Raw genomic sequence first — 26,800 nt, forward strand, 5'->3', positions numbered from 1 at the left:
GGTTGGATGCCAACTGCGTTTCGTTGCCTTGTACTTGTACATGTGTAATGACAATAAAGTTTAATCTAATCTAATCTAATCTAATCTAATCTAATCTAATCTAATCTAATCTAATCTAATCTAATCTAATCTAATCTAATCTAAATTATCTGCCTATATTGAACACCAGTTGGTCTCTTTACAATGTCAAATAATGAAAGTTGGGGAGACACTGATCTACATCACAGACACTCACAAACAGACACATCATGCAGTCAGATTTACCCAATCTGATCTCATCATAAGGATGCTCCTCTTGTATAGCTGGCAATTAATAAGGTTGTACAGACATTAACAGGAAAAACCGATTAGTCTCTGGGCAGCTCTGTGTTTAGCGGGTTGGGGGTGCGTGCTAATTGGCTAAATAAAACTGAATCAACATGATTTTAGTCAGAAGCTATATCACAGTTAGCTTCATGATGCAAAAAAAATATCACAAATTCTTACTTGTACTTTAACCTTCACACACACATATAGAGGCATGTAGTCATAAGTCTTGATTTGGGACTATTTGACAATCATGAATGCAAAGATAATCATAATGTATTTGACAACCAAATCATGAATACATAGAAATGAAAGAGCCTTATGAACAACTCTCATGTTTACAAATGGAAAAAAAGATTAATTTCAAGATGTATCAAGCCACTTCTAAGAAAGCAGTTTATCAAGCACTCTGTGCACCAGGACAAGAGGTCCTTTATACTTAATAAAAACAGATAAAATGGACTAAATAAACTAAATAAATTCCAATAAAAATTATGTGTTGATCCAAACAGACATTGTACATAGTGACTGAACTGCAACTACTGTATGGAGCTCAGCAACCAGTTGGCATGCATGATGTTGTGCTCAGGTCATACCGATGACTATAGAGGTGCAGTTAATGCAACCCAGTAATGGTTATGCTGGTCAGTGTTGCATAACAGAGCCAGATGGTTTACTTGGCTGGGCCATGGTGCTGGCAGCCATGACACTGAAAGCTTGTTTCCTGCATGGCCAACATGAGAGAATGGCACAACACTGAGCGTTTGTATTAGCGGTTGGGTTATAGACAGTGTCAGCAGATCCATTCTGGAGATGGAGGCATACTATGGTGCCGTTGAGCCATCACATTTACAATACAAATCGTGTCAGCGGTATAAATTACAATTCCAGGCGATGCTGCATCATTCTGCTTCCTTCAGTGGAAACAAGTAGGAGTTGTTCAGTTTGAATTGCTTATCACATGGTTTTGCAATCGTTTTGCAAATGACAGCAGTATTGCTATGAGACAGACACAATTCTGTGAAAAAGTCATAAAGAATACAGGAAGAGGTCTCCTGATAAATGTCTGTCAGAGACGGAGGAAATGCAAAGGTAGAAGCATAAATTATTCTGAATTTTCAGGAGAGGTTTTATAAGTATAAGTACAAAGACTTAAGAAAAGAATAAACAGTAGCTATCCAGTCATATATTCCTATCAGCAGCTAGTCATATATTAGTATCTCGGTGGCACATATACACACACGTGCATCTTAACTATTTGTGATGTGATAACTGAATGATAATTACAATATCAGCCTAAACTGTTCACAGCTTCCAAGCTGGGTATTTGGAAGCCTATACTTAATACTGGAAGGGGTGCAACCGCTAAATCTCCCCCTAACTAAACGAGTAAAAAAAAAAAAAAAAACTGCATAAACTGGTGAAAGATCACAAGAAGTGCACATCAGACCAGAAAAATCCTCCTTTATGCTTGTTTAAAACATGTTAATGGAGGATTCTTCAAAAAGTCTCTGATTTTGACTTCCTGATTCCAGTCGTGAAACACAGAGATGTGGTTTTTGAGAAGGTTTCCTGGTCCCTGATTACACTGCATGGTAATCAGTATTAGTTTTAATGACCAATCACGTCCCAAAGTGGTGCCAATTTCCTGGATGATAACAAACTGATTCACATACCTCAAATCATCAAAAACTGGCTTAAAGAGTGTGACAGTGATGTGGAGCAGGTAGATGGCAATCAAGACTCAAAACGTTTCAACATAACCAAACATTTCTGTTGTGTTATAAAGCAACAGAAAGTGACAACTTTCCTTCTGTGAAAGAACTGAAACTAATTTCCCTACTAAACAAAACTTGCATGACTCTATTCCTCAACATCTTGAAGACATCATTGCTGCAAAAGCAAGGTCAATTTATCATTAACAATTGTGATTTAATCACGTGGTTCAATTAAGTTCAACCAGGGTAAATATGTGTGTGTTCGTTTTGTATTTTATACAAAATCCAAATTCAAATTCCAAACTGACCCATAATCTGTACTTCCTGTCACTCTGGAGATCTTGAAAGAACACAAGAGGTCTCAGCATGAGTTCAGGCCCTTTCTCTCACTCTCTCTCTGGCCTTTCTAAGGACATGAGGGAACTGTTTCCATTAAGCTAAAGTGGGTTTGATCTATGGTGATGCATGTGAAGTGGCAGGATGCTGGGTTTCGGGTCAATGAGGAACAGAGTATCTGTGGACAGGTGATAAGAGGTAAGAGGAGGAAGAAAATCAGTTGTGTGTTTGGGGAGGAAGCACTCTAATGGAGGAGGAAGAACACATTTTATGTGTGCACACCAACAACTAGAAGCACAAGGGGACCTGTTTGAATTTGCAAATCCTCTCCTCGCAAAAAAAAAAATCCAAGATTTGTAATGAGAGTGTGCAAATCTCCACAGTGGATTCAAACAGGGCCAATAACTGTTTCACTATAGGTGCAAGGTCGACACACTCAGGTGTGTGAGAAAGACACAGGGGTGAGAGGAACATTATGTAGTTTACCTTCTACGTCATTACAGTCATAGTCTTGAGTGAAGCATGGATGGAGACAAAAGCACACACAGACACATGAAAGCAAAGCACGGCAAACAGCAGAAAACAGCACATTTATAAAGTCAATAGAGTGATAATTCACAATGTCAAGCTCAAACATTGCTGGAATGACTTTCAGGCTGAGATTTCACTAACTGCTTTGCAGTCAACAGCATTGTGAAGGAATGATATGCTTTGCGTTTGAGACGGATGAGAACATAAGAGGGTTTGCATTTTCAAAGTCTGCAACAAACCCTTCTGATATAAGCGATGTTGTCATGGACTTCCCAAGAGATCCTAAACATTACTGTGGATGATGGACAAATACATACATGCCATTGAATACGGTAGATTAACAGGAGCAATGTAAAGTAACTGCAACAGTAGGCAACTGAGGGATATATTTTATATATGTATATATATATATATATATATATATATATATATATATATATATATATATATATATATATATATATATATATATATGAAAAAAATTACCATTAGAAATCACAGCACGCAACCTACCTTTGACCCGTTCCCCACGGTTTAGTTGGATCTCTCCTTCCCCTTGTGGTGTGTAGGGTTTGACCACAATGAATGTACGTCCTGGGACAGCACTGTAGAGTTTCCGTTTGGGCCCACGGGGGCCTGTCAGTGCTGGAGGGGTGTGATGAGGTGGGCTTGGATCTCGTTGCACTGAGCCGGGGCTGTAAACAAACACATATGTTACTGTGGTGATTCCAGGGAGCTGGTAGCTGAAGCCCGTGGTCACCGACATGGTCGTCAGTGGGACAGCAACCTGGTGACACCCCCTGGTTGTTATGGTAGTCAAGGAGGGATTCATAGACAAACCCAAGTACCTGCCAATCAACAGTCAGTGTTCCATGGGAAAGTCATGAGAGGAGAGCATACTCCTCCCAACCACCCGCTTCCTCTGCTCCTCCTCTTATTCTCCCTCTTTCTTCCTCAAGAGCAAAGGCAGTATCCTTGCTCTCTTCTACCCTGTCCCTCTATCTCTCTGTTTTTCCTCGCATCCTAATCGAGGTAGGAGATTAAATTTTTATCGGTGAGAGCAACAGCACTGTTTCCTTGTCTCTGTAGGTCTGTCAGGTCCGTCTGGAAGCCTCCTCTAGTGAAACACATCCTGAGTTTGGGCTCCAGCAGAAGTCCTCTCCAGAGAGGGACAGAAATCCCACGTACGTCCCCGTTCCAGATGCTCCAGGCTGTGCTACAGCTCTTGCCTTGTCCTTGGGTCCTGGTTCTCCTGCTGTGGAGGAGAGAGGTTAGGTCTGCTCCCCAACTCCCGCTCCCTCTCCCGGGAGTCCCACCGTGTCTGCTTCTCCTCTCCCCTCCACCCCTCACACATACACTCACACACACTCTGGCACTGCTGCTGCTGCTGCTGCGCTCCGTGGCTCCCCTCCCCTTTGACGGCTTGTTCACACACACACACCACAAACCCTCTATGTGCATTCTAGCTGTGCGCACATGCACAAACACAGACAGCCCCCTCCACTCCTGCTAACGTTGCACCTTCACTAGCATGGCATACGCCACCACCAGCATGTCGCTAACACATCGCTGACACACATGCACACTAGTCCCAGAGCACGATTGATCTCCTTCTGCCCGTCTGCCTGAGAGTGTGCATGCGCCATGGCTGCCTGAGGCAGGCAGAGTGAGTATGTGTGTGTCTGTGTGTGCGTGTGTGTGCTTGTGTGCAGTAGGGTGGAGGTTGTCCGGAATGCCTTAAAACCCCTCCCTCTATCGCTCTCATTTCCATTTCAACCTCTCATTCCTCTCCTTCTCCACATTTCTTCACACTGCATCTTTATTCTCTCTCTTTTCGTCGCTCTCTCTAGCGAGGAATTCTAACACAGCAGCAGCAGAGCTCCGCCTAGTTTTCATTCATCACCTCTGTGCGGTGTAAGTTGCATTCAGTGTCGTTCTGCCCCATATGTCATCCAAACTCTCTCAGAATTTTTTTTTTTTAACCTACATCGAAACCGAAAAGATAGTTGTTTACTTGTTAATATATTCAATAACAACAGATGCTGATGCTCACTGAATTATACAGTGTATTTTGTTGTTGTTGTTTAGTTACTGTAAAATGTGACTTGATTATGCTTTTAAATTAGACATATATGCTATTTATTGTATTGCTCACTTTATCGACAGGAAATCTATAAATTCTGCCATTACTGTCTATCACCATTATTGTCTATTTATCACTCAGTCAAGGCCATTCTCTATGGTATATTCCATCAGTGACCTTGTAAGCTTTATTATTAATATCACTTGTGCCACCTTTGCCCTTTCCTCTTCTTTCTTGGTTTTTCTGTCTCTACTTTCCTGATTTCAAGCCTTCTGTTTCCGTCTCTACTCTGATCTTTATTACTTTTCTTGCTCTTCTTACTTCTCTCCGATCCCTCACTCCCCCTAACTAAACAACTGCTTGCTGACGGCTTTCCAATTACCATAGGGACTGAGGGTCCAGGATGGATAGTGCATGTTAATGTCTGAACCCCAGCAGTGCACATCTCAGACCATTGGGGTCATTAGAGAAGCTAAAAGATGGGGCTACACTTGTCGGTTCACTGGCCGTACCTGTGAAGCACCAGGTTGGATGTTCTTTTACCTGCAGAACTAATTAGATTCATGGGTTTATCAAGGGAACAATCTGAGATTTTGGTCCATATCCACAGGATAACATTACACTGCCGCTGCAAAATTCTGATGTGATTGTCCCATTCCATCACTTCCCAAAGTTGGTTCATTAATCTGGTGATGAGGAGGACAGATAAGCATACTAACCTCGTTGTCATGACATTAATTTTAAGACAATGTTCATTATTCATCTTAAAGTTTTTAAGAAAGATTACGAGGGCAGATATGTTCAGCCACAGTATGTAAGTAGCCTGTTGGGTTTTTTTCAATTAAAGTGGTTCTTGTGCTGGTTACAGCCAGTACCTACCTAACTTAGATTTTTTTTTTACCACCAAAGAATCAGTTTCATGATGAAAACTGATGCAACAGCAGCATGTTTAAAAACCCAGAGAAAGTGCAGCATGCAGTCTGCTCAATTCTAGACAGAGGAACAAAAAAACTGAGCATTACAATGAATGGGAAGTGATCCGATTTTGTTTTATCGCCAGGTGCAGTTGGAGCTTTCTAAGCAGCATTCACGACTGCCATTTTTTACTGAATTTTTAAACAATGTTTGGAAATGCGTTTAATGTCAGACAGTGCTTATGGATTCTGGTAGGGTGTCTTTCTACCTGTTCCTTCAATAAATACCAGTCAAATTTTTAGAACAGAGCATCAGCACTGCAAAGAGCACTCGCACAGAACAACTATGATTCCAAACAGCATTCCTGAACTGGATTAGGAATACTACAACATATGCATGTAGGGAAAAGGAAGAAAATGTGATGTATAAAAAGAAACTGTTGTCCATAGAAATTCTGAACACTAACAATTGTAGAGGGATGTTTAGATGTCCATTGGAAGAGGCAGTTAAAGTGACATAATGATGTGTTTCTCCATGGTGTCTCTCTAGCTTTTGGAAATCAAACCAGTTTTCAGGGGATTCTTTATTGAACTGCATGTTATGAAATGTTTTATACACAGCTTGATGTTACATCCAATCTGTATCATCTAAATGTCACAGCAAAAATCCTGATTAATCAGCTCAAGTTACATTTTTCAAATTTCCTATTGTTAAATTCTGATTGGCTTTTACACACAGAACCCGTTTACATACCAAAAAGATAATCACTATCTGAGTTTCCAGACAAATACACAGATCACGCAGACAGCATAATCTGATATGATTGATCAGATATAAGATAATGAATATTGAATTTAACAACCTAGATTTCTCCTTGGTACTTTCTCATCTTTGTGCATGTACATCTAATTTATCTAACTTCTTACATTTGAACATCTGCAGATAAGGGCCTCACCTCCTTCATTTCAATGTTTTCTATGAAAAAGATGGAAGCAATGCAGTCATGTGTGAGCTGAACACTAAAGAACAACACAATGGTGTGCAGCAGCTATAAATAAGATTATTAACAAAGTTAATCATCTCTCACATTAGCACATTACACATTACAATTGTAATACCCCTCCCTGAGCCGTCACCTTATCGTGGTGGAGGGGTTTGTGCGTCCCGAAGATCATAGCAGCTATGTTGTCGGGGGCTTTATGCCCCTGGTAGGGTCACCCATGGCAAACAGGTGCCTAGGGGAGGGACCAGACCAAGCACGGCTCATCGACCTCTATGATGACGACAAACCTGGGCATAAATGTTCCCTTGCCTATACGCGGGTTACCGGGACCCCCCTCTGGAGCCAGGCCTGGAGGTGGGGTACGAGAGCGAGTGTCTGGTGGTCGGGCCTTCACCCATGGGGCCCGGTCAGGCTCAGCCCGAAATGGTTACATGGGCCCCACCTGCCGTGGGCTCACCATCTGCGGGAGGAGCCGTAGGGTGCAGTGTGAGCTGGGCGGCAGCAAGGGGTGGGGACCCTGGCGGTCCGATCCCCGGCTGCAGAAGCTGGCTCTAGGGATGTGGAATGTCACCTCTCTCGTGGGGAAGGAGCCTGAGCCTGTGCGCGAGGTTGAGCGGTTCCGGCTAGATATAGTTGGACTCACCTCGACGCATGGCTTGGGCTCTGGAACCAGTACCCTCGAGAGGGGCTGGACCTTCTTCCACTCTGGAGTTGCTCATGGTGAAAGGCGCCGAGCAGGTGTGGGCATTCTCATCAGAAAGGGACGGGTTCTTACTGTTGTCTGTGCTCATGCGCCGAACAACAGTTCAGAGTACCCACCCTTTCTGGAGTCCTTGGAGGGAGTGCTGGAGCGTGCTCCTTCTGGGGACTCCATTGTTCTGCTGGGGGACTTCAATGCTCACGTGGGCAATGACAGTGAGACCTGGAGAGGAGTGATTGGGGGGCATGGTCCCCCCCCCCCCCTCTGAACCAAAATGGTGTTTTGGTATTGGACTTCTGTGCTCGTCATGGATTGTCCATAACGAACACCATGTTCCAACATAAGAGTGTCCATATGTACACCTGGCATCAGGATTCCCTGGGCCGCAGTTCGATGATCGATTTTGTAGTCATATCGTCGGACCTGCGGCCACATGCCCTGGACACTCGGGTGAAGAGGGGGGCGGAGCTGTCAACTGATCACCACCTGATGGTGAGTTGGCTCAGATGGTGGGGGAGGAAGCCGGTCAGATCTGGCAGGCCCAAACGTGTTGCGATGGTCTGCTGGGAACGTCTGGCTGAGTCCCCCGTCAGAGCAAGCTTCAACTCCCACCTTCAGCAGAGCTTCGAACATGTCCCGGGTGAGGCGGGGGACATTGAGTCCGAATGGGCTGTGTTCCATGCCTCTATTGCTGAGGTGGCCAGCCGGAGCTGTGGCTGCAAGGTTGTTGGTGCCTGTCGTGGTGGTAATCCCAGGACTCGTTGGTGGACACCAGCAGTGAGGGATGCCGTCAAGCTGAAGAAGGAGTCCTATCGGACCTTCTTGGCCTGTGGGACTCTGGAGGCAGCTGATGGGTACCGACAGGCTAAGTGGCATGTGGCTTCGGCTGTCACCAAGGCAAAAACTTGGGCATGGGAGGAGTTCGGCGAGGCCATGGAAAAAGACTTACGGATGGCTTCGAGGCGATTCTGGTCCACCATCCGGCGGCTCAGGAGGGGGAAGCAGTGCTCCATTGACACTGTGTACAGTGGAAATGGGGAGTTGCTGACCTCACCTCGGGACTTTGCGGGTCGGTGGAGGGAGTACTTCGAAGACCTCCTCAATCCTACCAACATGTCTTCCGATGAGGAAGCAGAGCTGGGGGACTCAGGGGTGGACTCTCCTATCTCTGGGGCTGAAGTTGCTGAGGTGGTCAAAAAGCTCCTTGGCGGCAAGGCCCCGGGGGTGGACGAGATCCGCCCGGAGTTCCTCAAGGCTCTGGATGCTGTGGGGCTGTCCTGGCTGACACGCCTCTGCAGCATCGCGTGGACATCGGGGGCAGTGCCGCTGGATTGGCAGACTGGGGTGGTGGTCCCCCTTTTTAAGAAGGGGGACCGGAGGGTGTCTTCCAATTACAGGGGAATCACACTCCTCAGCCTCCCTGGTAAGGTCTATTCAGGGGTCCTTGAGAGGAGGGTCTTGGATTGAGGAGGAGCAGTGCGGTTTTCGTCCTGGCCGCGGAACAGTGGACCAGCTCTTTACCCTCTTTGGGGTCCTGGAGGGGGCATGGGAGTTTGCCCAACCAGTCTACATGTGCTTTGTGGACCTGGAGAAGGCATTCGACCATGTCCCCCGGGGGCTCCTGTGGGGGGTACTCCAGGAGTATGGGGTACCGGACCCCCTTGTGCGAGCTGTCCGGTCCCTGTACGACAGGTGTCAGAGCTTGGTCCGCATTGCCGGTCATAAGTCGGATTCGTTTCCGGTGAGGGTTGGACTCCGCCAAGGCTGCCCTTTATCACCGATTCTGTTCATAACTTATATGGACAGAATTTCTAGGCACAGCCAAGGTGTTGAGGGGATCTGGCTCGGTGGCCTCAGGATTGGGTCCCTGCTTTTTGCAGATGACGTGGTCCTGTTGGCTTCATCTAGTCGTGATCTCCAGCTCTCACTTGAGCGATACACTGCCGAGTGTGAAGCGGCTGGGATGGGAATCAGCACCTCCAAATCTGAGACCATGGTCCTCAGCCGGAATAGGGTGGTTTGCCCTCTCTGGGTTGGGAGTCAGGTCCTGCCTCAAGTGGAGGAGTTTAAATATCTCGAGGTCTTGTTCACGAGTGAGGGAAGGATGGAGCGCGAGATTGACAGACGGATCGGTGCGGCGTCTGCAGTAATGCGGACTCTGCGCCGGCCTGTCGTGGTGAAGAAGGAGCTGAGTCAGAAGGCGAAGCTCTTGATTTACCAGTCGATCTACGTTACTACCCTCACCTATGGTTATGACCTGTGGGTCGTGACCGAAAGAACAAGATCTCGTATACAGGCGACTGAAATGAATTTCCTCCGCAGGGTGGCTGGGCTCTCCCTTAGAGAGAGAGGGTGAGGAGCTCGGTCATGCGGGAGGGCCTTAAAAAATTCCCTGAACTTTAAAAGTTAAAGGCAAATTGTCTTTCATAATACTAATTAGATTTTCCCTCTCCACTTTTTTCAAAAGACGAGCTTAATGTCTTTTATCAAGAGCAATTGACTTTAAATATTGTTTGTATAACTACTGCTGCAAGGATTAATAACATGCTCCCTCCATATGCTGTTTTTAGTGTATCTTAGATTATTTTATTTCCTCTCTAATGAAAACTCTGTTTCCAAGGTCATTGGAAAGCTTCATTAAATCCTTTTGAAATGAGATCAAATTAAGGCGGAGTGGATTTTTTTTTTTTTGTGACCAGAGAGCTTAAGAAAACTGTTAAAAGAATTAGTTTCATATGCTTGACTTTGTCCAGGATTGCACATAATCTATTTTCTGTTTTCTTAATTAATTACTGTTGATAGAGGATGGAAATGGTGGTCTACCTGTATCAAACCATGTATCAGTTTGATCCCATCTATATAGTTTCACTCTAAATTTTTCTCTTTTCTTTCCTTCCAGCGAGTCTCATAAGAGTGCTTTAACAAGCTAAAGACGTAGGTTCCATCACTACAAACGCAATCATACTCATCAAATTACCAAAGCTCTAATGTTTTCAAGGACACTAGCCCTGCCTCTGTGATTATAGTAACTGTCAATAAAGGAGAAAAACTGCTAATAAATACACAGAGAACTGGATAATATAAACCTGGATCACCACTGTAGTTTTCTATTTCTGTGCAAAAAGTTACCAAATGTCTCCAAATTGTATCATTTGGTCACATTGCTGCAGGTTAGTTTTGCCAAAAGAGAATTGAGTGATGGCTGCATGCCACCTTTAGACATCCAATTAGGGTTAAAGAGCCCGCTAAAATACATGTTTGCATGTTAACAGCTTGATGACGACTGTAGCTTTTTTTTGTCATGAGTGAAACTTTTTTTTTTTAATGAATTGTCTGCATACATCTAAAGATGCACCTGCAAATGCCACTCTGCCATTTTCACAGATACCATCAAACTAAGCTGCTTCAGTGAAACCTTTTCTCACATGACTGCCTTGCCTCCTCAGGTAAATAGCTTTTTTCTCAAATAGCCCCTCTCTAAGGTGAGATGCGCTCATTACAAACACAATCATAATCAGCATCACACTTTGCATCCTAATGATCTTCAGTTTGTCCTTGCTTTGCTGCACATGGCTGAATCTACATCCTTTGGTCCATTTTTACCCAAGATGGGATTGTTTACGGCAATTTAGTTAAAAAAATGCTGATTGGGTATAAGATGGACAGCAAATCTGTACTACAAAAAAGCATCATTGTCAAAGTGCATGAAAAAAGGTCAAACTTTTAATAGTGTTCATGTGGCTATCAAGAGGATAGTACATTAACTGTGCTCCGATGACCATATTACTCCTCTTTGTTATGGATATCACGCAAATTCCCTGTCTTAACATTCAATAACTAGACAAACATTTCTAGATAGTTAAAAAGCCGTCTGAAGTGTCTCCAGCTGCAAGTACTTTACTGGTCTCTGGCAAATATCTTTAACAAGTAAATGGGTGGCTGTAGCTCAGGAGGAAGAGCAGTTGTCCTTCAACAGGTAAGTTGAGGGATCGATTCCAGGCTTCCCCTGAAATGCCAAAGTGTCCTAGGGCAAGACACTGCCCCCCGATGTGCCTATCGGGGTATGAGTGTGTAGAATGACTGTGTGTGTGAATGTGACAAGTAGTGTAAAGTGCTTTGAGTGGTCTGTATGACTAGAAAAGCACTATAGAAGTAACCAAAATGTTTGTCTACAATAAAAATATGGAGCAAAGGGCTTTCTCTGTGATTTGTTTTGCAGTGAACCCAGGAGAGCAAAAGAGGTGAACAGTTCTTATCAATGCAACATCTTGGACTGGACTGTCATAAAGATTATCATCACGTTTAAGCTACAAGTTACAGACATGAATTCTGCAAAGTAACTACAAATATGACTAGGGGTGGAAATTCTTAACTTCACATGCGTCTGGTCTCTTCTTCAGGCACAAGATGAAGGACAATGATATTCAGTGAGAGCATGGAGTAAAGTACATCCAGTCAGATAAGACCATGAGTCAGACGCAGAAGATTACATATCTAATGTGGCCTTGGAGCACTATGGAACTTCTTTATGGAGAACTGGAGGATGTGACTGCAAAGAACATAAACAAAACAAAAAAGAATGCAAAAAAAAAAAAAAAAACAAAGAGCGAGAGTGAGATCAAGGCAGCCACAGTAACTGAACAGTTAGTGTGACTAATACCACACTGAGTGACGGAGGATGCAGGCGAATGGTGACGATACTAGATGTAAATCTTTGATTTAACTGTTGCTTGGTAACTTAAGTGGTAATCATGACCTATAGACCAAAATCTGATTGTTTTTTTATGTGGATTTATGACTGTGGACAGTTTTAAACTGAAAAACAGGTTAAAAAGCAAACACATGATGACAGATTACAGTTACCTATTGATTCAATGCCATTCCCCTCCACCAACACAATTCTTCTCCTCGATGTGTTCTCTGGCTCTTTTGATGAAGAAGCTACAAATAATCTTTATACCAACAGCCACTAGTGTGAGAAATGCATGAAAGCCCGCACTGGGAGTGAAACAGAACAGTAACAAAGGTTTATCTAAACATTATGTTGAATTAATGAGTAATAAATTCAGCAATGGTAGTTGGATGAATATATTTACTCTATTTTAACCATTTTTAATGTAAAAAATAAAAAATAGATGCAAATTCTTATAATGAAACTGTCAAGATAAAGTCCTCCTTATGGTGAATCATAGCACTGTGCTAATAACCTATCAAGGAATTTGGCCACACACCATATTAGGACAGTGGTAAGTAGTCTCTTATAAAACTCTGCAGTGTTATCACTGATTATTTTTTACTGTATTAATGCAAGGTGGAAGAGACGGTAAAGAAGAGAGGAGGGAGAGATGATAAGTTCCACAGGAACTTGCTGGAGTCTGCTGTTGGCTGGGCTGTTGACCAACCAAGCTAATTTCACACTCCCCTGGCACCTGTAATGCCCCTAGAGCGACTGCTGGCATAAATAGAAGGTCATAGAGAAACTTAGAGAGGGACAGAGAAATATTACAAAAAAAATGTTCAAGGACAGCATCAGTCCCACTTGGGTGCAGGTCCTGGCCATGGAGACCAGCTGCTCGTTTTGGAGTTCTTAAACATTCTCCTCACTGTGATATATAGTGTAAGGGTGATACACACAGAGAATTAAGGTCTCAGCTCTCTGTGTGGAAAGGGCCATTTAGGCCAAGACACAGCAGACACAATAAATCCACTGTTCTTCATTTTCTTCTTACCTTAATTTTCTCCCCTCTTTTCACTCATGACAATTAACCTTGCAATGAATGAACAGACTGCGAGAACAAATGAGTTACATCACTGTTAGTGAATATTGCCAATGTCAGCGCAGCATCAGATATAGTGGAAAAACAAAGCTGTTACAGGACAAACCCTGTTTGGAAAAGAGTAATAAAACAATAGTAACGTTTATTAACTTAATTTGATACATGTCCTTGAGTTTCATTTGATTTTATTTGATTGGAGAACACATTAAGTTTAGTGCCATGTGATGTGAATGTGTCTGTACGCCATAAAGAAGATTGTAAATAAAACATGGCTGTGGTCCCATGAGTCTGAAAAGCAAAGCCAATTTTGCAAGTAAGTTGAACTTCCATTCTCTCTAATGACCAGCAGGGGGCATCCCCACACTGAAAAAAAAGCCTACAGTCATTTTCACACATGAATACTGAACAATGTCAGGAGAATTAATAAGATTTTGATATTGATGCTTCAAATCAGTAGATTCTCAGCTGGACATATGTTCTCACGTCTGGAAATTTTGAGGTTTGCTCCCTCTGTTGGCAGCACAGAAGGCAAGATATGATGTGAAAAGTTTTTGCAGATATGTCACTGCTGTTTTAAACAGCATGTTCAGAAGGGTGGATGAAGTTCTGACCATTGCCTTTTGAGATTGTCATCTTTGAATTTAGTTATACCATATACATTTTCGCTTATAGTAACATCTAAACCAGTGTTTCTCAGTTCAAGTCTTCAGAACCCCTTGCCCTACATATTTTATGGGCAACCCTACTCTAACACACCCAAAAGAAATAAAAGGCTCATTAACAGGCTGTAAATAATTTGATGAGGAAGTTCAATAATCTGACTCAGGTGCTTTGGATGAGGAACTTTTCTAAAACATGCAGGACAGGGAATTCTGAGGACTGGAATTGACCAAAACTGTACTATACTGACAAGCGATTGGAAAGAAAACTACATGTCAGAAACGAACATGTCGTGTGAAGTCGTCATTATCATGAACCATTATCAAGGTTCACTCTCTGGCATCAGAGGGATCACTTAGTATTTTAAAATATATAGCTCAGCTTCATCAATTATTAAAAATGTTAGGTAACATGCTGGGTAATCTCTCCAAAAGTCTGGCCACTTGTCTTTTTAAATGCTTCTTAAATGTCTAAAAAGTTTGAGGGCAGGAGAGCATGTGTGAAAACACCTGAAAAATATTCTCATTTGATTTGTTATCGCCAACAGATTTCTCTGATCCTCTATGATCCAAAGCAGAAAGTCTATTTTAGGAGTTTGATCGTTTTTTTTTCTGTTGACAAGATGTAATTATAATGCCATGGATAGTATTTTCTGGTTCTACAGTAAATCAATTAGTAAAAACAGCTATGGTTTAAGGCTACAAGCCATGAATACATCAGGGATATGTGCATGTGTGCAAGTGCTTTCCAGGGAAAGAGAGGGCAAAAGTAAATGCGTGTGTGAGTTTCTGATGAATGGTGTCAAGTGACGAGAGAGTCAGAGCAGAGGAGTACAGCTGATGCTGTGTCTGTAATGCAATTCGCCTGTCAGACTGTTTCACACAAAGACACACAGAGTGTGGCATCAGGCAATCATATTAGCCGCGATCTGTGCGTAGGTGATCTTGTGCTGACATATGATGATAATAAAGAGCTTAACAAACCAAGTGTCCATGAAGCAGCTTAATCTTGTGCTTCGAGATGTGATCAGAGCCCGGGTTTACTGTGCGGTTTGTCTAATGGTTCAGTGTACAAGGGAGGAGATTTGTTCCGGTATCGACTGACAGGCTGTTTTGAACTGAGCAGCTTGTCCAATAACATTACTCATAGCTCTGATTTCAGAATGTATGTACTGTCTCTCAGTCACTCTCTCTCACAGATTGGGAGAACTCAATTAATCCCAATGGTGATAGTTATTAGCCTCTTACCATCTGTCTATGTAAGCACATGTACGCATGTAGTGTGCCATAAACATACATTTAAAATACAAATGTAATCTTATTAGTTTCAGAATGTATCATGTGTCCTAGGTTCTTCAAGCCAGACAAACAGTACACCTCAAAAGAGCTCGTCACACAAAGAGGGATGCTGCAAATAGCTGCCATACATGATGTTTCTGATTATTCCCCTCTTGTACTGCGATAGCTACACCAAATGCAACTGTAACAGCCCTAGCACAGATTAGTGTTTGTGTCTTTCAGTACAATTCTGATGTTGATTAATCAAGGGAAATTTTCAGGTTCAAGCGTACTAACTGATGTCATGTCATGTTTATCCCTAGAAGCAGACATGAGCAGATGGAATAAACATGACAAACATGGAGCATTGCCTGGTGATTAAAACGTGATTCAGGAACATCACATGATGCTGAATGGATTTAATATTAACGCAGGAAGATAATCAAAGGATAATTAGAGATGATGTATTTATTGTGAGTAGCGGCACTCAAAGAAAACTTTAAAAATAGGCCAACTTTACTGAGAATACGAAGGAATTTTCCGTCAGTAGCTTTTCCCTTATGCCTTAATTAGCACACTGCGTCTTGGGAAGAAAACATCAATCAAGTGTAAAAACTGCGAAGGACAGATGCCATGAAAGGAACACTGGATACAAGAATATACATTTTTAGTATTGATTAATGATCATTTCCTGCCTCTTGCCTGATGATTGCTGGGATCGACTCCAGCTTTCCTGCGACCCTTAATTGGACTATGTGTAAATGAATGAATGAATGAATGAATAATTATCATTTCATGTTTTGTATAAAAAGTTTCTCATGACCTAACTAAGTAAGTTGCTTTTAACTCAACACTGTAAGGCAATAATGGCAAAGACAACTAATCATGTTTGTTTCTGACCGAGGGGTTGGGGTCTTGTTAGGTCAGTGTTAGGTCTGTGCTCGGGAGGTTGTCATCTGAAATTAGTTAGTCCAAATGACATTCGCTTTTCTCTGGGTTCACAGATCCACAGCAGCAAGTGTGCAAAGACCACAAAGCCTTATTCAGATTCAGATATTCGGCAAGTAGTTATACGCTTTTTGGGCTTTGTTATATTTATGTTCAAACATGTTGTAAATACTAAAGGTTGGCACAATGAGTGTGGAGGAGGGTTCGGGAAGAATGTTGTTGCAGGTCACCGCAGTTAATTATCATTTGGTTGAATTGGCACATGTTTTACACCTTGTTTTTCCCTCTGTATTTGTCCAGGTTTGCAAGGACTCAAACCGCAGAGCATCACATCACAAAACTAGCAGCTCTATCACCTGAGCCACTGCTACTCCTGAAGACCCATACTGCAAAAACTCAGCCTTAAAAAACAAGAAAAAAATGTACAAAAAGTAGGTAAATGTTGCTTAAAATAGGATAAATTATCTGCCAACAGAGCAAGAAAATTTGCCTTGTCAAGACTTCCCCAAAACAAGTAAAAATGCTCTTAAAACAAGAAGAATTCTCTGGCATAAAAAATAAGAATTATCTTACCTTTAAAAAAAATAAGCATATGTGTACTCAATTTAAGATGTTTAATCTTACTTAGATTTCAGTTTTTGCAGTGTACCACTACCACTTCTTCTACTAATCTATGTGATGCAACAGAGATAGAAATTGATTTGAGATTAGTTATCTGACACCAATGGAAGCAAATCATTTAATTTGGTTTAACTTTTATCTTCTTTTCAGCATGAATTCTTTCCTTGAATGCAAATGGGGCATACTCTATACTGTGGAAGTAAAAAATCTTTTTTTTTTTTGTTAACAGCAGGGTCCAGTCAGAAAAGAATCCATTCTTCTACACTCAGTGTGTAACATAAAGACAACCATGGTTGATGTTGGAGTTTATCTCACAGACCTGAGTCTTCCTCGAGGCCCGTGTCCATAAGGGTAGCCATGACTGTGTGATCGTCTAGGGACCGGTTTGTCCTCTTCGTGCATGTGATGTAGGGACGGTGAGCGGGAATGGGAGGATCTGGAGCTGCCAGTACTCTGGAGACTGCTGTCAGGGATCTCTCCATGACGACTCTGACATAAAGCAAAGGACGTCAAGAGCATCACTTGTTTAAAACATACGAACTGTCTTTGACGAAAGCATAAACATAACGCAGCAATTATGTTATGCGTGTTTTTAGACACAAATTCATAATTTCAATGTAAATGTGCACACAAGTTAAAAGTTTCACACCTTTCTGACATTTCTTACTTCTCCAAGGCTGCTTTGCTGTTGCCCAAAGGCTGGGAGGCTGCGCAGTGAGGGGACAGGGGAGTGACCCTGACGGCCGCGGCCTTCTCGCGTGGGGTGACTGTGGATGTGATCGTGGTCACCGTTTAAATTATTATCACTCGCAGAGCGCAGTAAAGATCGTGGTGAGGGCAAGGGGCCAGTTGTCACACGTCGACGGTTGGTGTAGGAGGGGGTCTCCCTGAAAGGCACTGTGGAAAAAAAGTTACTAAAATTACTTAAAAGCTCACACAACACCCGGATTCAAAATCAACAGGATTAAAAAAAAAAAATAGATATAAAAAAAAAAAAAAAAAGCAAGCCTTAGAGCAACTAAAATCAGCTAAAAGCCTATTAGAGCACGTTAATCACTTTCGGCAAGGCTGCGTATTTGTGTAAAGCAGATTAGGATGAAAATAGGCAGAAAAGATATAATAATGTTTGTCAGCTGAATAAAACAGGATGTTATTAATATGAACAGCCGATGGTATTCCTTTGATATTGTCCGTGGCATCCAGTAGTATGAATAATTTATCCTGGACAGTTACAACCTGTCCACACCAGATGGCAGAGTTTTCCTGTACTTTACATCACAGAGAAACTGTCACTCATCAAGGATTCAATAATCCCACGAACCCCCCCCTCCCCACAGACCTTTCAATATCTTTCATTCAATTTCTCTTCCTCTGGATTTAAACTATAATCATTTCTCCACCATTCAGGTCCAGAATAATGTATTTCCAACTCGACATCACTTTTAAAGCTGTATTACATGATTGCTTTTCATGACAACCACTGTCAACTTACCAACATCGGATGCTTTGTGGACCTTAATGATTTCTGCCAGATCAAAGTTTCCAGCAATAATTGCCACCTGATATGGACAAATGCAAGAAAGGAAGGTAAAAAGGAATGGTTAAAAGACACAAATGTCAACTATTATAAATAAAAAAGAAAAATCCCCATTTTGTTATTTATTCTCATCCTTTTTTAAATACAATTAGTATGTTTAAATCTTTGTTTTGAAAGACATGATATATCATGTAAATGATACAGTTTCAGGCACAAAATAAGAATAATCTGCATAAAAAAATCTGTCTTTGACAATAAATATATTCAATCTATCAACACAAACTTCCTGTGCATCAGTTATTCAACAGCTCTGCAATGTGAATATATGATACACGCAGTAGCATGCGACAGTTGCAGATCATCAAACACACCTGAAAAGCAGTTTGGCTGTTGTAGTTCTTTATTTCTTTATTGGCCCCCCGGAAGAGAAGAACTCGTGCGCAGCTATCCTGAGTGACAGAGATTCATGTGTTAACATAAAGGCACTGTTTGGGTTAGTAAAGATAAGAAAAAAATGACCTAAGTCATTATGTGTTAGGAAGAACAGACCTAAATGGCATTATCATTGAAACGGGACCGAAAATAAGTCTACTTTATCTTACAATAAAAATGAGTAGGGGTGGGGTTGAGGGGGCATTTAAAGAGAAGGAAAGAAAATACAGAGTCCAGCCCACCATGAATGGAGGACCAAACTGCTAGAGCTAGAAATCTTAGAATCGTAAGGATCCAAAGTAGCAGCTGGATGAACAGGCACACCAGGTAGACAGGTCGAAAGTCCTTGATGCATTAAACCCAAATCCTGACCCTTTGGTCTACAACATGTAAAACCAACGACTTTTTTGTCGTCTGAACTGTAAATAATGGTCAACTTAGCCCAGAAAGAATTAAATACACTCATGCAATTTGGATAGGGTTTTACAAGTCAAATATAAAGTTGAGTCTCATAATTTGTGGGTCGAGCAATGTGGAAGCTAATGCCTAGAGCGACATAACAAGTAACTTCTTTGATCCACTGAGAAAGAAACAGACTTACAGGACTGTTAAAAATGAATCTGACAGAAGAGGCTGCATAAAAAAGAAGTGTTTCCTGTGAAATCCCTGTGGCTGAACAGAGACTTGTGAATCTGAACTGAACACAGATCTGCGAGATGCTACTACAAATTACAACATGTACACCTTCACTTCAATCTTTGCAAACTTGTCACAACCTTATAAAAGAAAAAGCCAATGGTAAAGGAACAATGCAAGTACCCAACCTCACAAAGATGCAATTCCTCTCAAATACAACTACACAGACATTGATGCACTGGTATAAATAATGCATTCAGTTTATAGTGCCAATCTGCACACACTGCACCACAAGTACAAACTGATCAAGTTAGAAAAAAGGAGATAAACATAAACATCAGTAAAAAAAGAGAACACCCAGACATGGTTTTATTTTAATAATGACAGATAATGTTACAAAGATTACAAGTCAAGAATTACATCTTAACATTAAAAGTAACTAGTAATATATATATATATATATATAGTAAGTAATATATATATATATATATATATATATATATATATATAGTAATATATATATATATATATATATATATAGTAAGTAATATATATATATATATATATATATATATATATATATATATATATATATATATATATATATATATATATATATATAGTAAGTAATATATATATATATATATAGCTCCCATGTAACCTTTTTAGAGTAAAATGAGGAGTTTGAGTTCACACCACTCTACAAACCTTAACTCATACAATCATGGCCCAGTTTCTACAGAAGTGGATCTTTTGGGACCCTCTCCAGTAGTTGTGATTAATCTGTACCACTATGGCAGTCCAACCCCTTTTAACACCCCCACAAGTATTCACATTAATGACATGACAAACAACACAGTTTTTATTCATGACAGGCTTGGAGACACACACACACACACACACACACACACACACACACACACACACACACACACACACACAAAGAGTTTCTATGTGATATAATGTAGAGGTCCTTCACAACATGCTGCTTCTGTTTTTAAGGTACAAGACAAGAACTGCTTTTGGAAAATTTTGTCCAACTTAGATTTAGAGAAATGTTCAAATTTCTTTATGAGACCAGAAAACCAGAAAACTGTGACCGCGATGGATAAAAATGACACTTAAGAAATACTGATGTGCAGTATTTTAACAGTGATTTTAGTGCAACTAGCACTGGATTTGGATCATCGGAATGAACTGGATGAATGAGAGTTTGAATATTTCAACAGTTTAATCTCTTGAATATGTGCAGTTTTAGTGTTTATTATATTTTTCACTGTGTCATAAAATAGAAAGACATGCACACAAAACTGCAGAATCAATGGCCATCTGTCTTCCCTAAAAGCTCCCTGAAGGAATTCCTTTAGAAAGCCAGTGTGTTCTTCACCGTGGTTTATCTGTGATTACTTTGGCAACATCAGGATTCATACAGTAGTAAGTTCATTTAGGTTCTTCTCACTAATGGCGCAGGTCAGTCATGTGAAACGAATGTGACAGATGGTGTCTTTCACTGCCATGTTTACACATATGAGCATTCCTAACGTGATAAAAATGAAAGCAGTGGAGCGTGTTTCACTTACACTGCGGCTGACATCTAAACCACTTATAAGAAAATATTAAAACTTGAACACTGAATAAGAACTTGGGTATTCCTTGTTGCTGTGCAAAGCAAAAGCACACAGTCTTGTACCTGCTTTACAGAGATTATCTGCCCTGCAACTTTACTGGTCTGACTGGTTTCTGTCTTGTTGTCCCTTGCATTCATTTCACTCATCAGCATTGTTCCCATTTATTATCCCCTAGAGTTCAGTCTCTCTTCTTGATCACTCACCAACTACCTCCAATGGATCTGTCTGAGGCAGAAGACCCCCACCACGTCTTCATTTACCACTGCTGATTACATCTGCCAAGTTGAAAGCCCAGTAAGTAAACACTAATAGCCAGGCACATCTGCAAAAAGGGTTTTTACAATGAGCCAGTCTATTCTTCTGATGATTACCATCTTGTCATTCACCTTCTTTCTCTCATCTTCCTCTACGAGTCCCTGTTCCTTGAAACTCTCCTCTCTACATATGGATCTATTGATCTCGCCACTGGACAACTACTAGTTTTCCAATCAATACTACCAGCTTCTTTTTAGTTTTTGTAGAAAATTGCCCAAGTGAAACCTGCATCTGGCCTGCTGGAGCCCTGCTGGGTTGCAGTGTTTCTGTGATCAATCAGCTCGACATGATGTTCGGTCTTCACCAGCACGACAACAGTCATTCTCATCAGTGCGGACACGCAAGAGCTGGCATGAGGTCCATTACCATGCTAGACTTACAATAAAATAGTATAAGTAGCAGAAAATGAAACTATTCATTCATTCTCCTTTGATTACATCCTCTACATTCTCTGAAGACAGAGACTCATGCAGTACTCTTCAGATCGCTTCATCAAGACAATTTGTCGATTCAGCAACATTAATTATCTCAAGGCGAGCTCAATCTCACTCTAACCATAAATAGATAAATGTTCATTCTAAAATATTATGATTGATATTCTTACAGATCTGAAATGGAAGTGGCTTTTAACAATGTGACTGTAAACACAACATTACTTACACAAGTGCACCTCCTGGTCTACGCTCCACTCAGGGGGCACGTATATAACGACTTCAGTCACGTGGATGTGTTACAGTTAGTATTAAGTATTGATGCGTTGCTGACAAAACACACACACACTTGCTTTCTCTCCTGAGAGTGTAGTGTTCCAGTTGAGTTGAAGCAGGTCATACATCACCACCGAAATTAGCCGTGCAGCTCATAGTTTAAAAATCACAACACAGACAAACACACACACACTCTCATAGGCACTCATTTTTTATTTGTTCACATGAGTGAAAGAGAGCAAAAGTGTTCATTTAATGTTCATGAACTAAACACCACTTTCATTTTCCCAGGGAAGCAGCAGAAAGATGTCTTCTGGAATGCCAGCTTCATCTTTCTCTCTGAGCCGCAAACCCAACAGTACACGGGTGTAGTCCACTTAGAAACCTTCACGGTTTCCACACAAGTATGCTGGTTTTCACTGACCTCTTCTCCCAGTGCTTTCCTGCTATTCCCCCAATATAGAACATGTTCATCCATATTTCAAAATATACACTCTGACTTATCTTATTTTTTTCCACCGAGCACTTTTCAATGTGTTTTTCCTTCACGCATTCACCCCAACACTCCACCACCCAAACCACATCTAGCCAAGTTCTGACTTCTAAACTCAGAAAATACCTGAAAGGAAGATGGACGATAAAAACCTACAATAAATTAAAGATTCTCATTAAACTCTTAAAGCTTGTTACATACTCAACGAGAAGCAAAAACTGTTTTCTTGTTGTCGAGGCCCTGAGAAGAAAATTACATCAAGTTGTTCTCGCTGACGTGTTTGAAGACAGTTCTCGACACATCAGGCTGGCAGAACTTTTTTCTTGCGGTGCTCGGAGAAGTATTGTGTGATTATTCGGACATTTGAGGTAGGCGTGGTTAACTCTGAGGAGCGTGAAGCGGAAAGCTGCTGCTTCGGTGCTTTTACTGGTGCAGGTAAAACGGATTGTTTTGATAAAACAGCCGATCGAGGGGGTGAGAAAGTACAAACATTTTCACAACATGTGGAATTAAAACACAGAAACCCAGCCACGTGCACAGTCAGCCTTGCTGCAGACAAAGCTAGAAAGTTAAATATGAAACTAGAAAAGCAACCGGAGAGCGGAAACCTCCAAGAAGCACAATGCTGAAGAATCCTTTAAAGAATTCCTTGATCCAAACATTGATCTGGATCACCACCAAAAATTAATCAGTTCTTCCTTTTCACATTTCCAACAACTCCTAAAATAATTCATGAAAATCCATCCATAACTTTTTGAGTTATCTTGAACACAAACAGACAGATAGACACCTATAAAAACATAACCTCCTTAGCTGAGGTAACAACCTGGTTCATTGCACATAAAAGCAGACATCGCCATCTGCAGCGTGATCACTCCCTGCTGAAGACATGGTTCTTGTGGAGCATAGAATGCTTTTCTTGTTCTTTCAGCCTTGAGAGCAAGAACTCAGTTTTTGCTTCTCGTGATGTAGCAAGCTTAAAAGCAGTGACATTCTAAGCTACTAGAGCTGCAACTTTCGAGTACTTTTGTAATCGGGTACTCTGTCGATTATTTCTTCGAGTAATCGAGTACTCTAACGATTTTTATTTATTATTATAATTTGTAAAACAAATACTAGAAACTCAACCAAAGTATATCTATAAATGTATATTTGTGAAGCTGTTGCATGTGTTGTTACTACCTGATGCATGAGGAAAATGTTTTAAAATATGATAGTTTTAAAATGTTTCAAAAGTATTATATTTTAAAATGTGCCAACATGTTTGTGCACGCGCTCAATGTGTGGAGAAAAAATTCTCAACCGGTCGCAAATTTCTGCCTTTTAAAAGATTAAAAAGAAGAATTCGCGTAGAAAGAAAGACTGACTTGTAAACATGTCCAAAAGTATCTAAGAACTAGCCGATGTCTTGGTGGACGACACGCCTGTTAAAAGTGTGTCTGTTTAATACGGAATAAAAGTTTGCTGCAGGAACCGAGGCTACGCCTGTCGTCACACGCTGCTTAAAACATGCGCTTTGACTCGGCGTTTGTGCAGGAGAGACAGATGAGGGATGGATTACAAGACGGTTAACATGCGTTAGCAGCCGACATCTTGCCATGTCTCGTCACTGCTGACTAATATCACTGGTTATAACACTGTACATTTTAACAGCTGCTGTTGTTGATATAAATCGCGAAGCTGAATCTCCTCCTGGAGTGGTGAATTTGCGGGGAGGGGGGGGTGGGGGTCATTTCAGGTGCAGCAACATTGACACCTGCTATACAACACACACACTGCACTACGTTTTCTGCCCTTTTCAGTGTGAAATGGTCCCACACTTGCGACTTTTTCGGTCTTTTCCTCCCCTTTTCTTCATTCTCTGCCATTAGAGACCGAAGCAACGAGAATCTTCAAACCGCTCGCCACTGCTGTCTGAAATGTCCGTCATCAGTCCGGGTGAAGCAGTCATACTGTACAGACACACCGCAGGCGACAGGTTCTGTTTTTATATATTTTATACATGTTTAGAGGTTTTATATGTTCACTGAAACAGTGATGTAGTCCCTCTGAACAGCACAGTGATCTGAGAATGCCGCGATGATGCAGAAATTAAAATATATCACCACGTGATATTAATTAAACGACGCCTTGAGGCAGATAATTTGCCTCGATCATTTTTTGTACTCGAGTTACTCGAGTTACCCGAGTAATCGTTGCAGCCCTATAAGCTACAGACACATGTACTTTCATATATTTGATCTGTATCCAATAACTGTGCTTTTCTGTCATAAATACTGATTAGAAAACTAAATGAATAAGCCAAACCATATCTTAGCATATAGCCATATTTTTCAATTTGATCGCTTAAAAACTACAGTGGACTCTATCCATATTCAAACCAAACAATCTACTTCATGTAAATACAGGACAGAAAGTCTGGATGTGACTTGTTAGGAGAAAAGCAAAGAAATAGAAACCACCAAACAGAACATTTAAAATGGCTAAAGCGGCTTGCTACTTTCATGTATTGGAAGCAAGTTTAATTTACAACTACAAGGGGAAAACTGCTTGATTTTTGGTCACACTTTAGTGCCACACTTCAGTCTGAATCAGTCATCTTCCATTTCAGCCCATCGTCAACACAAGCAGTAATAGCGCTAATAACCAGGTAGATGATAACAATGAGTCAGACTGCCACTTATATAAACTCTAGCTGGAATAAAAATCCAGACACACATTAGGAGGCAATCCATGATGAGAAAACGATCCAGCAAATGTGAGGGCTGTGTACAGGAACATCAAGAGTCTGTGTTATCTGTGTTATATAAATGTCCTTGAGGAACACACTAAAGCTTGACTAGGTTTCAATGTTGCAGCAGTCATTGCTCAGACGCATACACACTTATATAACAGCCACAACAAATGCTACAATTTACATGCATCCATTTCCTTAAGATAACATCCAGATTCCTTCCCCATTTTCCACACATGCAGATTTTTTTTATCAAGTGAAGAAAAGAAAGCAGACATGTTTATAAACTCACCTGTGTCTTCTCTGAAATAGTTTGAAATACTCTGAATATTCTCTGAATAATTATAAAATGTCTGACAGTCTGGAAACCTCAAAGATGCGTTCAGCTTTTCTTGTTCTGTGTTTAGTGGGCCTGATAGCAGAACCTAACATGGGAGGCGACCCATGAAGAGCTTTGAATGTGCCAATTCTGACGCTTATTTCAAATCAGATGGACTTAGAGGATCTGCATGGAAGAATGGGATAAACTGACCCCAAAGTATGTGTGCAAAGCCTTTTGAGGCTTATAGACTAAGTTGTATCCTTCTCTCAAGGACTAATTTAATAGACTGAATATTTTTTGCAAATGAAAGATTTCTGTCGTTGATTTTTGCGACAGTTGCTGGAATTTTTTGATATGTTTGTGATTGACAAAAGACATGTGAATTTCAACCTGAATTTGGAGCAAAAGTGAAGCTCTGCATGCATTCTGACGTGACTACATGTACAACATCAACATTTTTTTTTTTTTAGCAGAAGTTCACTAAAACAAGCATGAATATTTAATATGTGGTTAAGTTTAGGCAATGAAAACCAAAAGGGAAAAGACTGTGGACCCCGTTAATTATTCAACATATAGTCAACGCTGTCTCATGGGACATGTGTTTCCGTCTTCGAGTAGAACCTGTCCATTCACTGCTGCAACCTCTGAATGTGACACTTTCTCCTCTGGTGGTGCTGAACATTGGCACTAGATATAAACTGTGTCATGGACAACCAGCAAATACTAATGTAATTCCACAGAGGACAAATCTTATTCTCAACCAAACAAAATGTAAAGGAATGTTTTTTTTTGTTTTTTTTTTTAGACCACTGGTACCTGGTTGTAGAGAGCACACACATGGAGGGCGGTATTGCCAGATGCATTCTGGGTGCTCATGTCAGCTCCGTAAAACAACAGGTGTTCCAAGTGCTGCACGTGGCCGTAGCGGCATGCCTAAAATGACAGATTAAAAAAGTTTATTGTTCTGCAAAAATAACCCTTGTTTGCATATAGGTCTAGCTGAAAGGACGCAACTGCAATACCTCTGAAAAGAAAGATTACAGATTATTAGAAGAGTGAATTTAACAGAGATGTGCAAAAGGTGAACAAAAGGCACTTTGAGGATTTTAACCTGGAAAGTA

At 41.1% G+C, this 26,800-nt stretch overlaps 1 protein-coding gene across 1 annotated transcript in view; it reads right to left on the minus strand.

Annotated features, from left to right (window-relative positions):
• The window catches only part of shank3a (SH3 and multiple ankyrin repeat domains 3a), a gene marked incomplete at both ends in the record, with an annotated part of 166,955 nt that overhangs the window by 57,507 nt on the left and 82,648 nt on the right, over positions 1 to 26,800 (minus strand). Inside the window, 7 exons of the mRNA XM_079260672.1 lie at positions 2,847 to 2,870; positions 3,405 to 3,586; positions 17,195 to 17,364; positions 17,543 to 17,772; positions 18,368 to 18,434; positions 18,784 to 18,861; positions 26,496 to 26,612. Of these exons, the coding sequence (XP_079116798.1) occupies positions 2,847 to 2,870; positions 3,405 to 3,586; positions 17,195 to 17,364; positions 17,543 to 17,772; positions 18,368 to 18,434; positions 18,784 to 18,861; positions 26,496 to 26,612 (868 nt within the window). The remainder of the gene's footprint in view (positions 1 to 2,846; positions 2,871 to 3,404; positions 3,587 to 17,194; positions 17,365 to 17,542; positions 17,773 to 18,367; positions 18,435 to 18,783; positions 18,862 to 26,495; positions 26,613 to 26,800) is intronic.

The sequence above is a fragment of the Telmatherina bonti genome (genome assembly GCF_933228915.1).
Source record: "Telmatherina bonti genome assembly, chromosome: 2".
Classification (NCBI taxonomy): Eukaryota; Metazoa; Chordata; class Actinopteri; order Atheriniformes; family Telmatherinidae; genus Telmatherina; species Telmatherina bonti.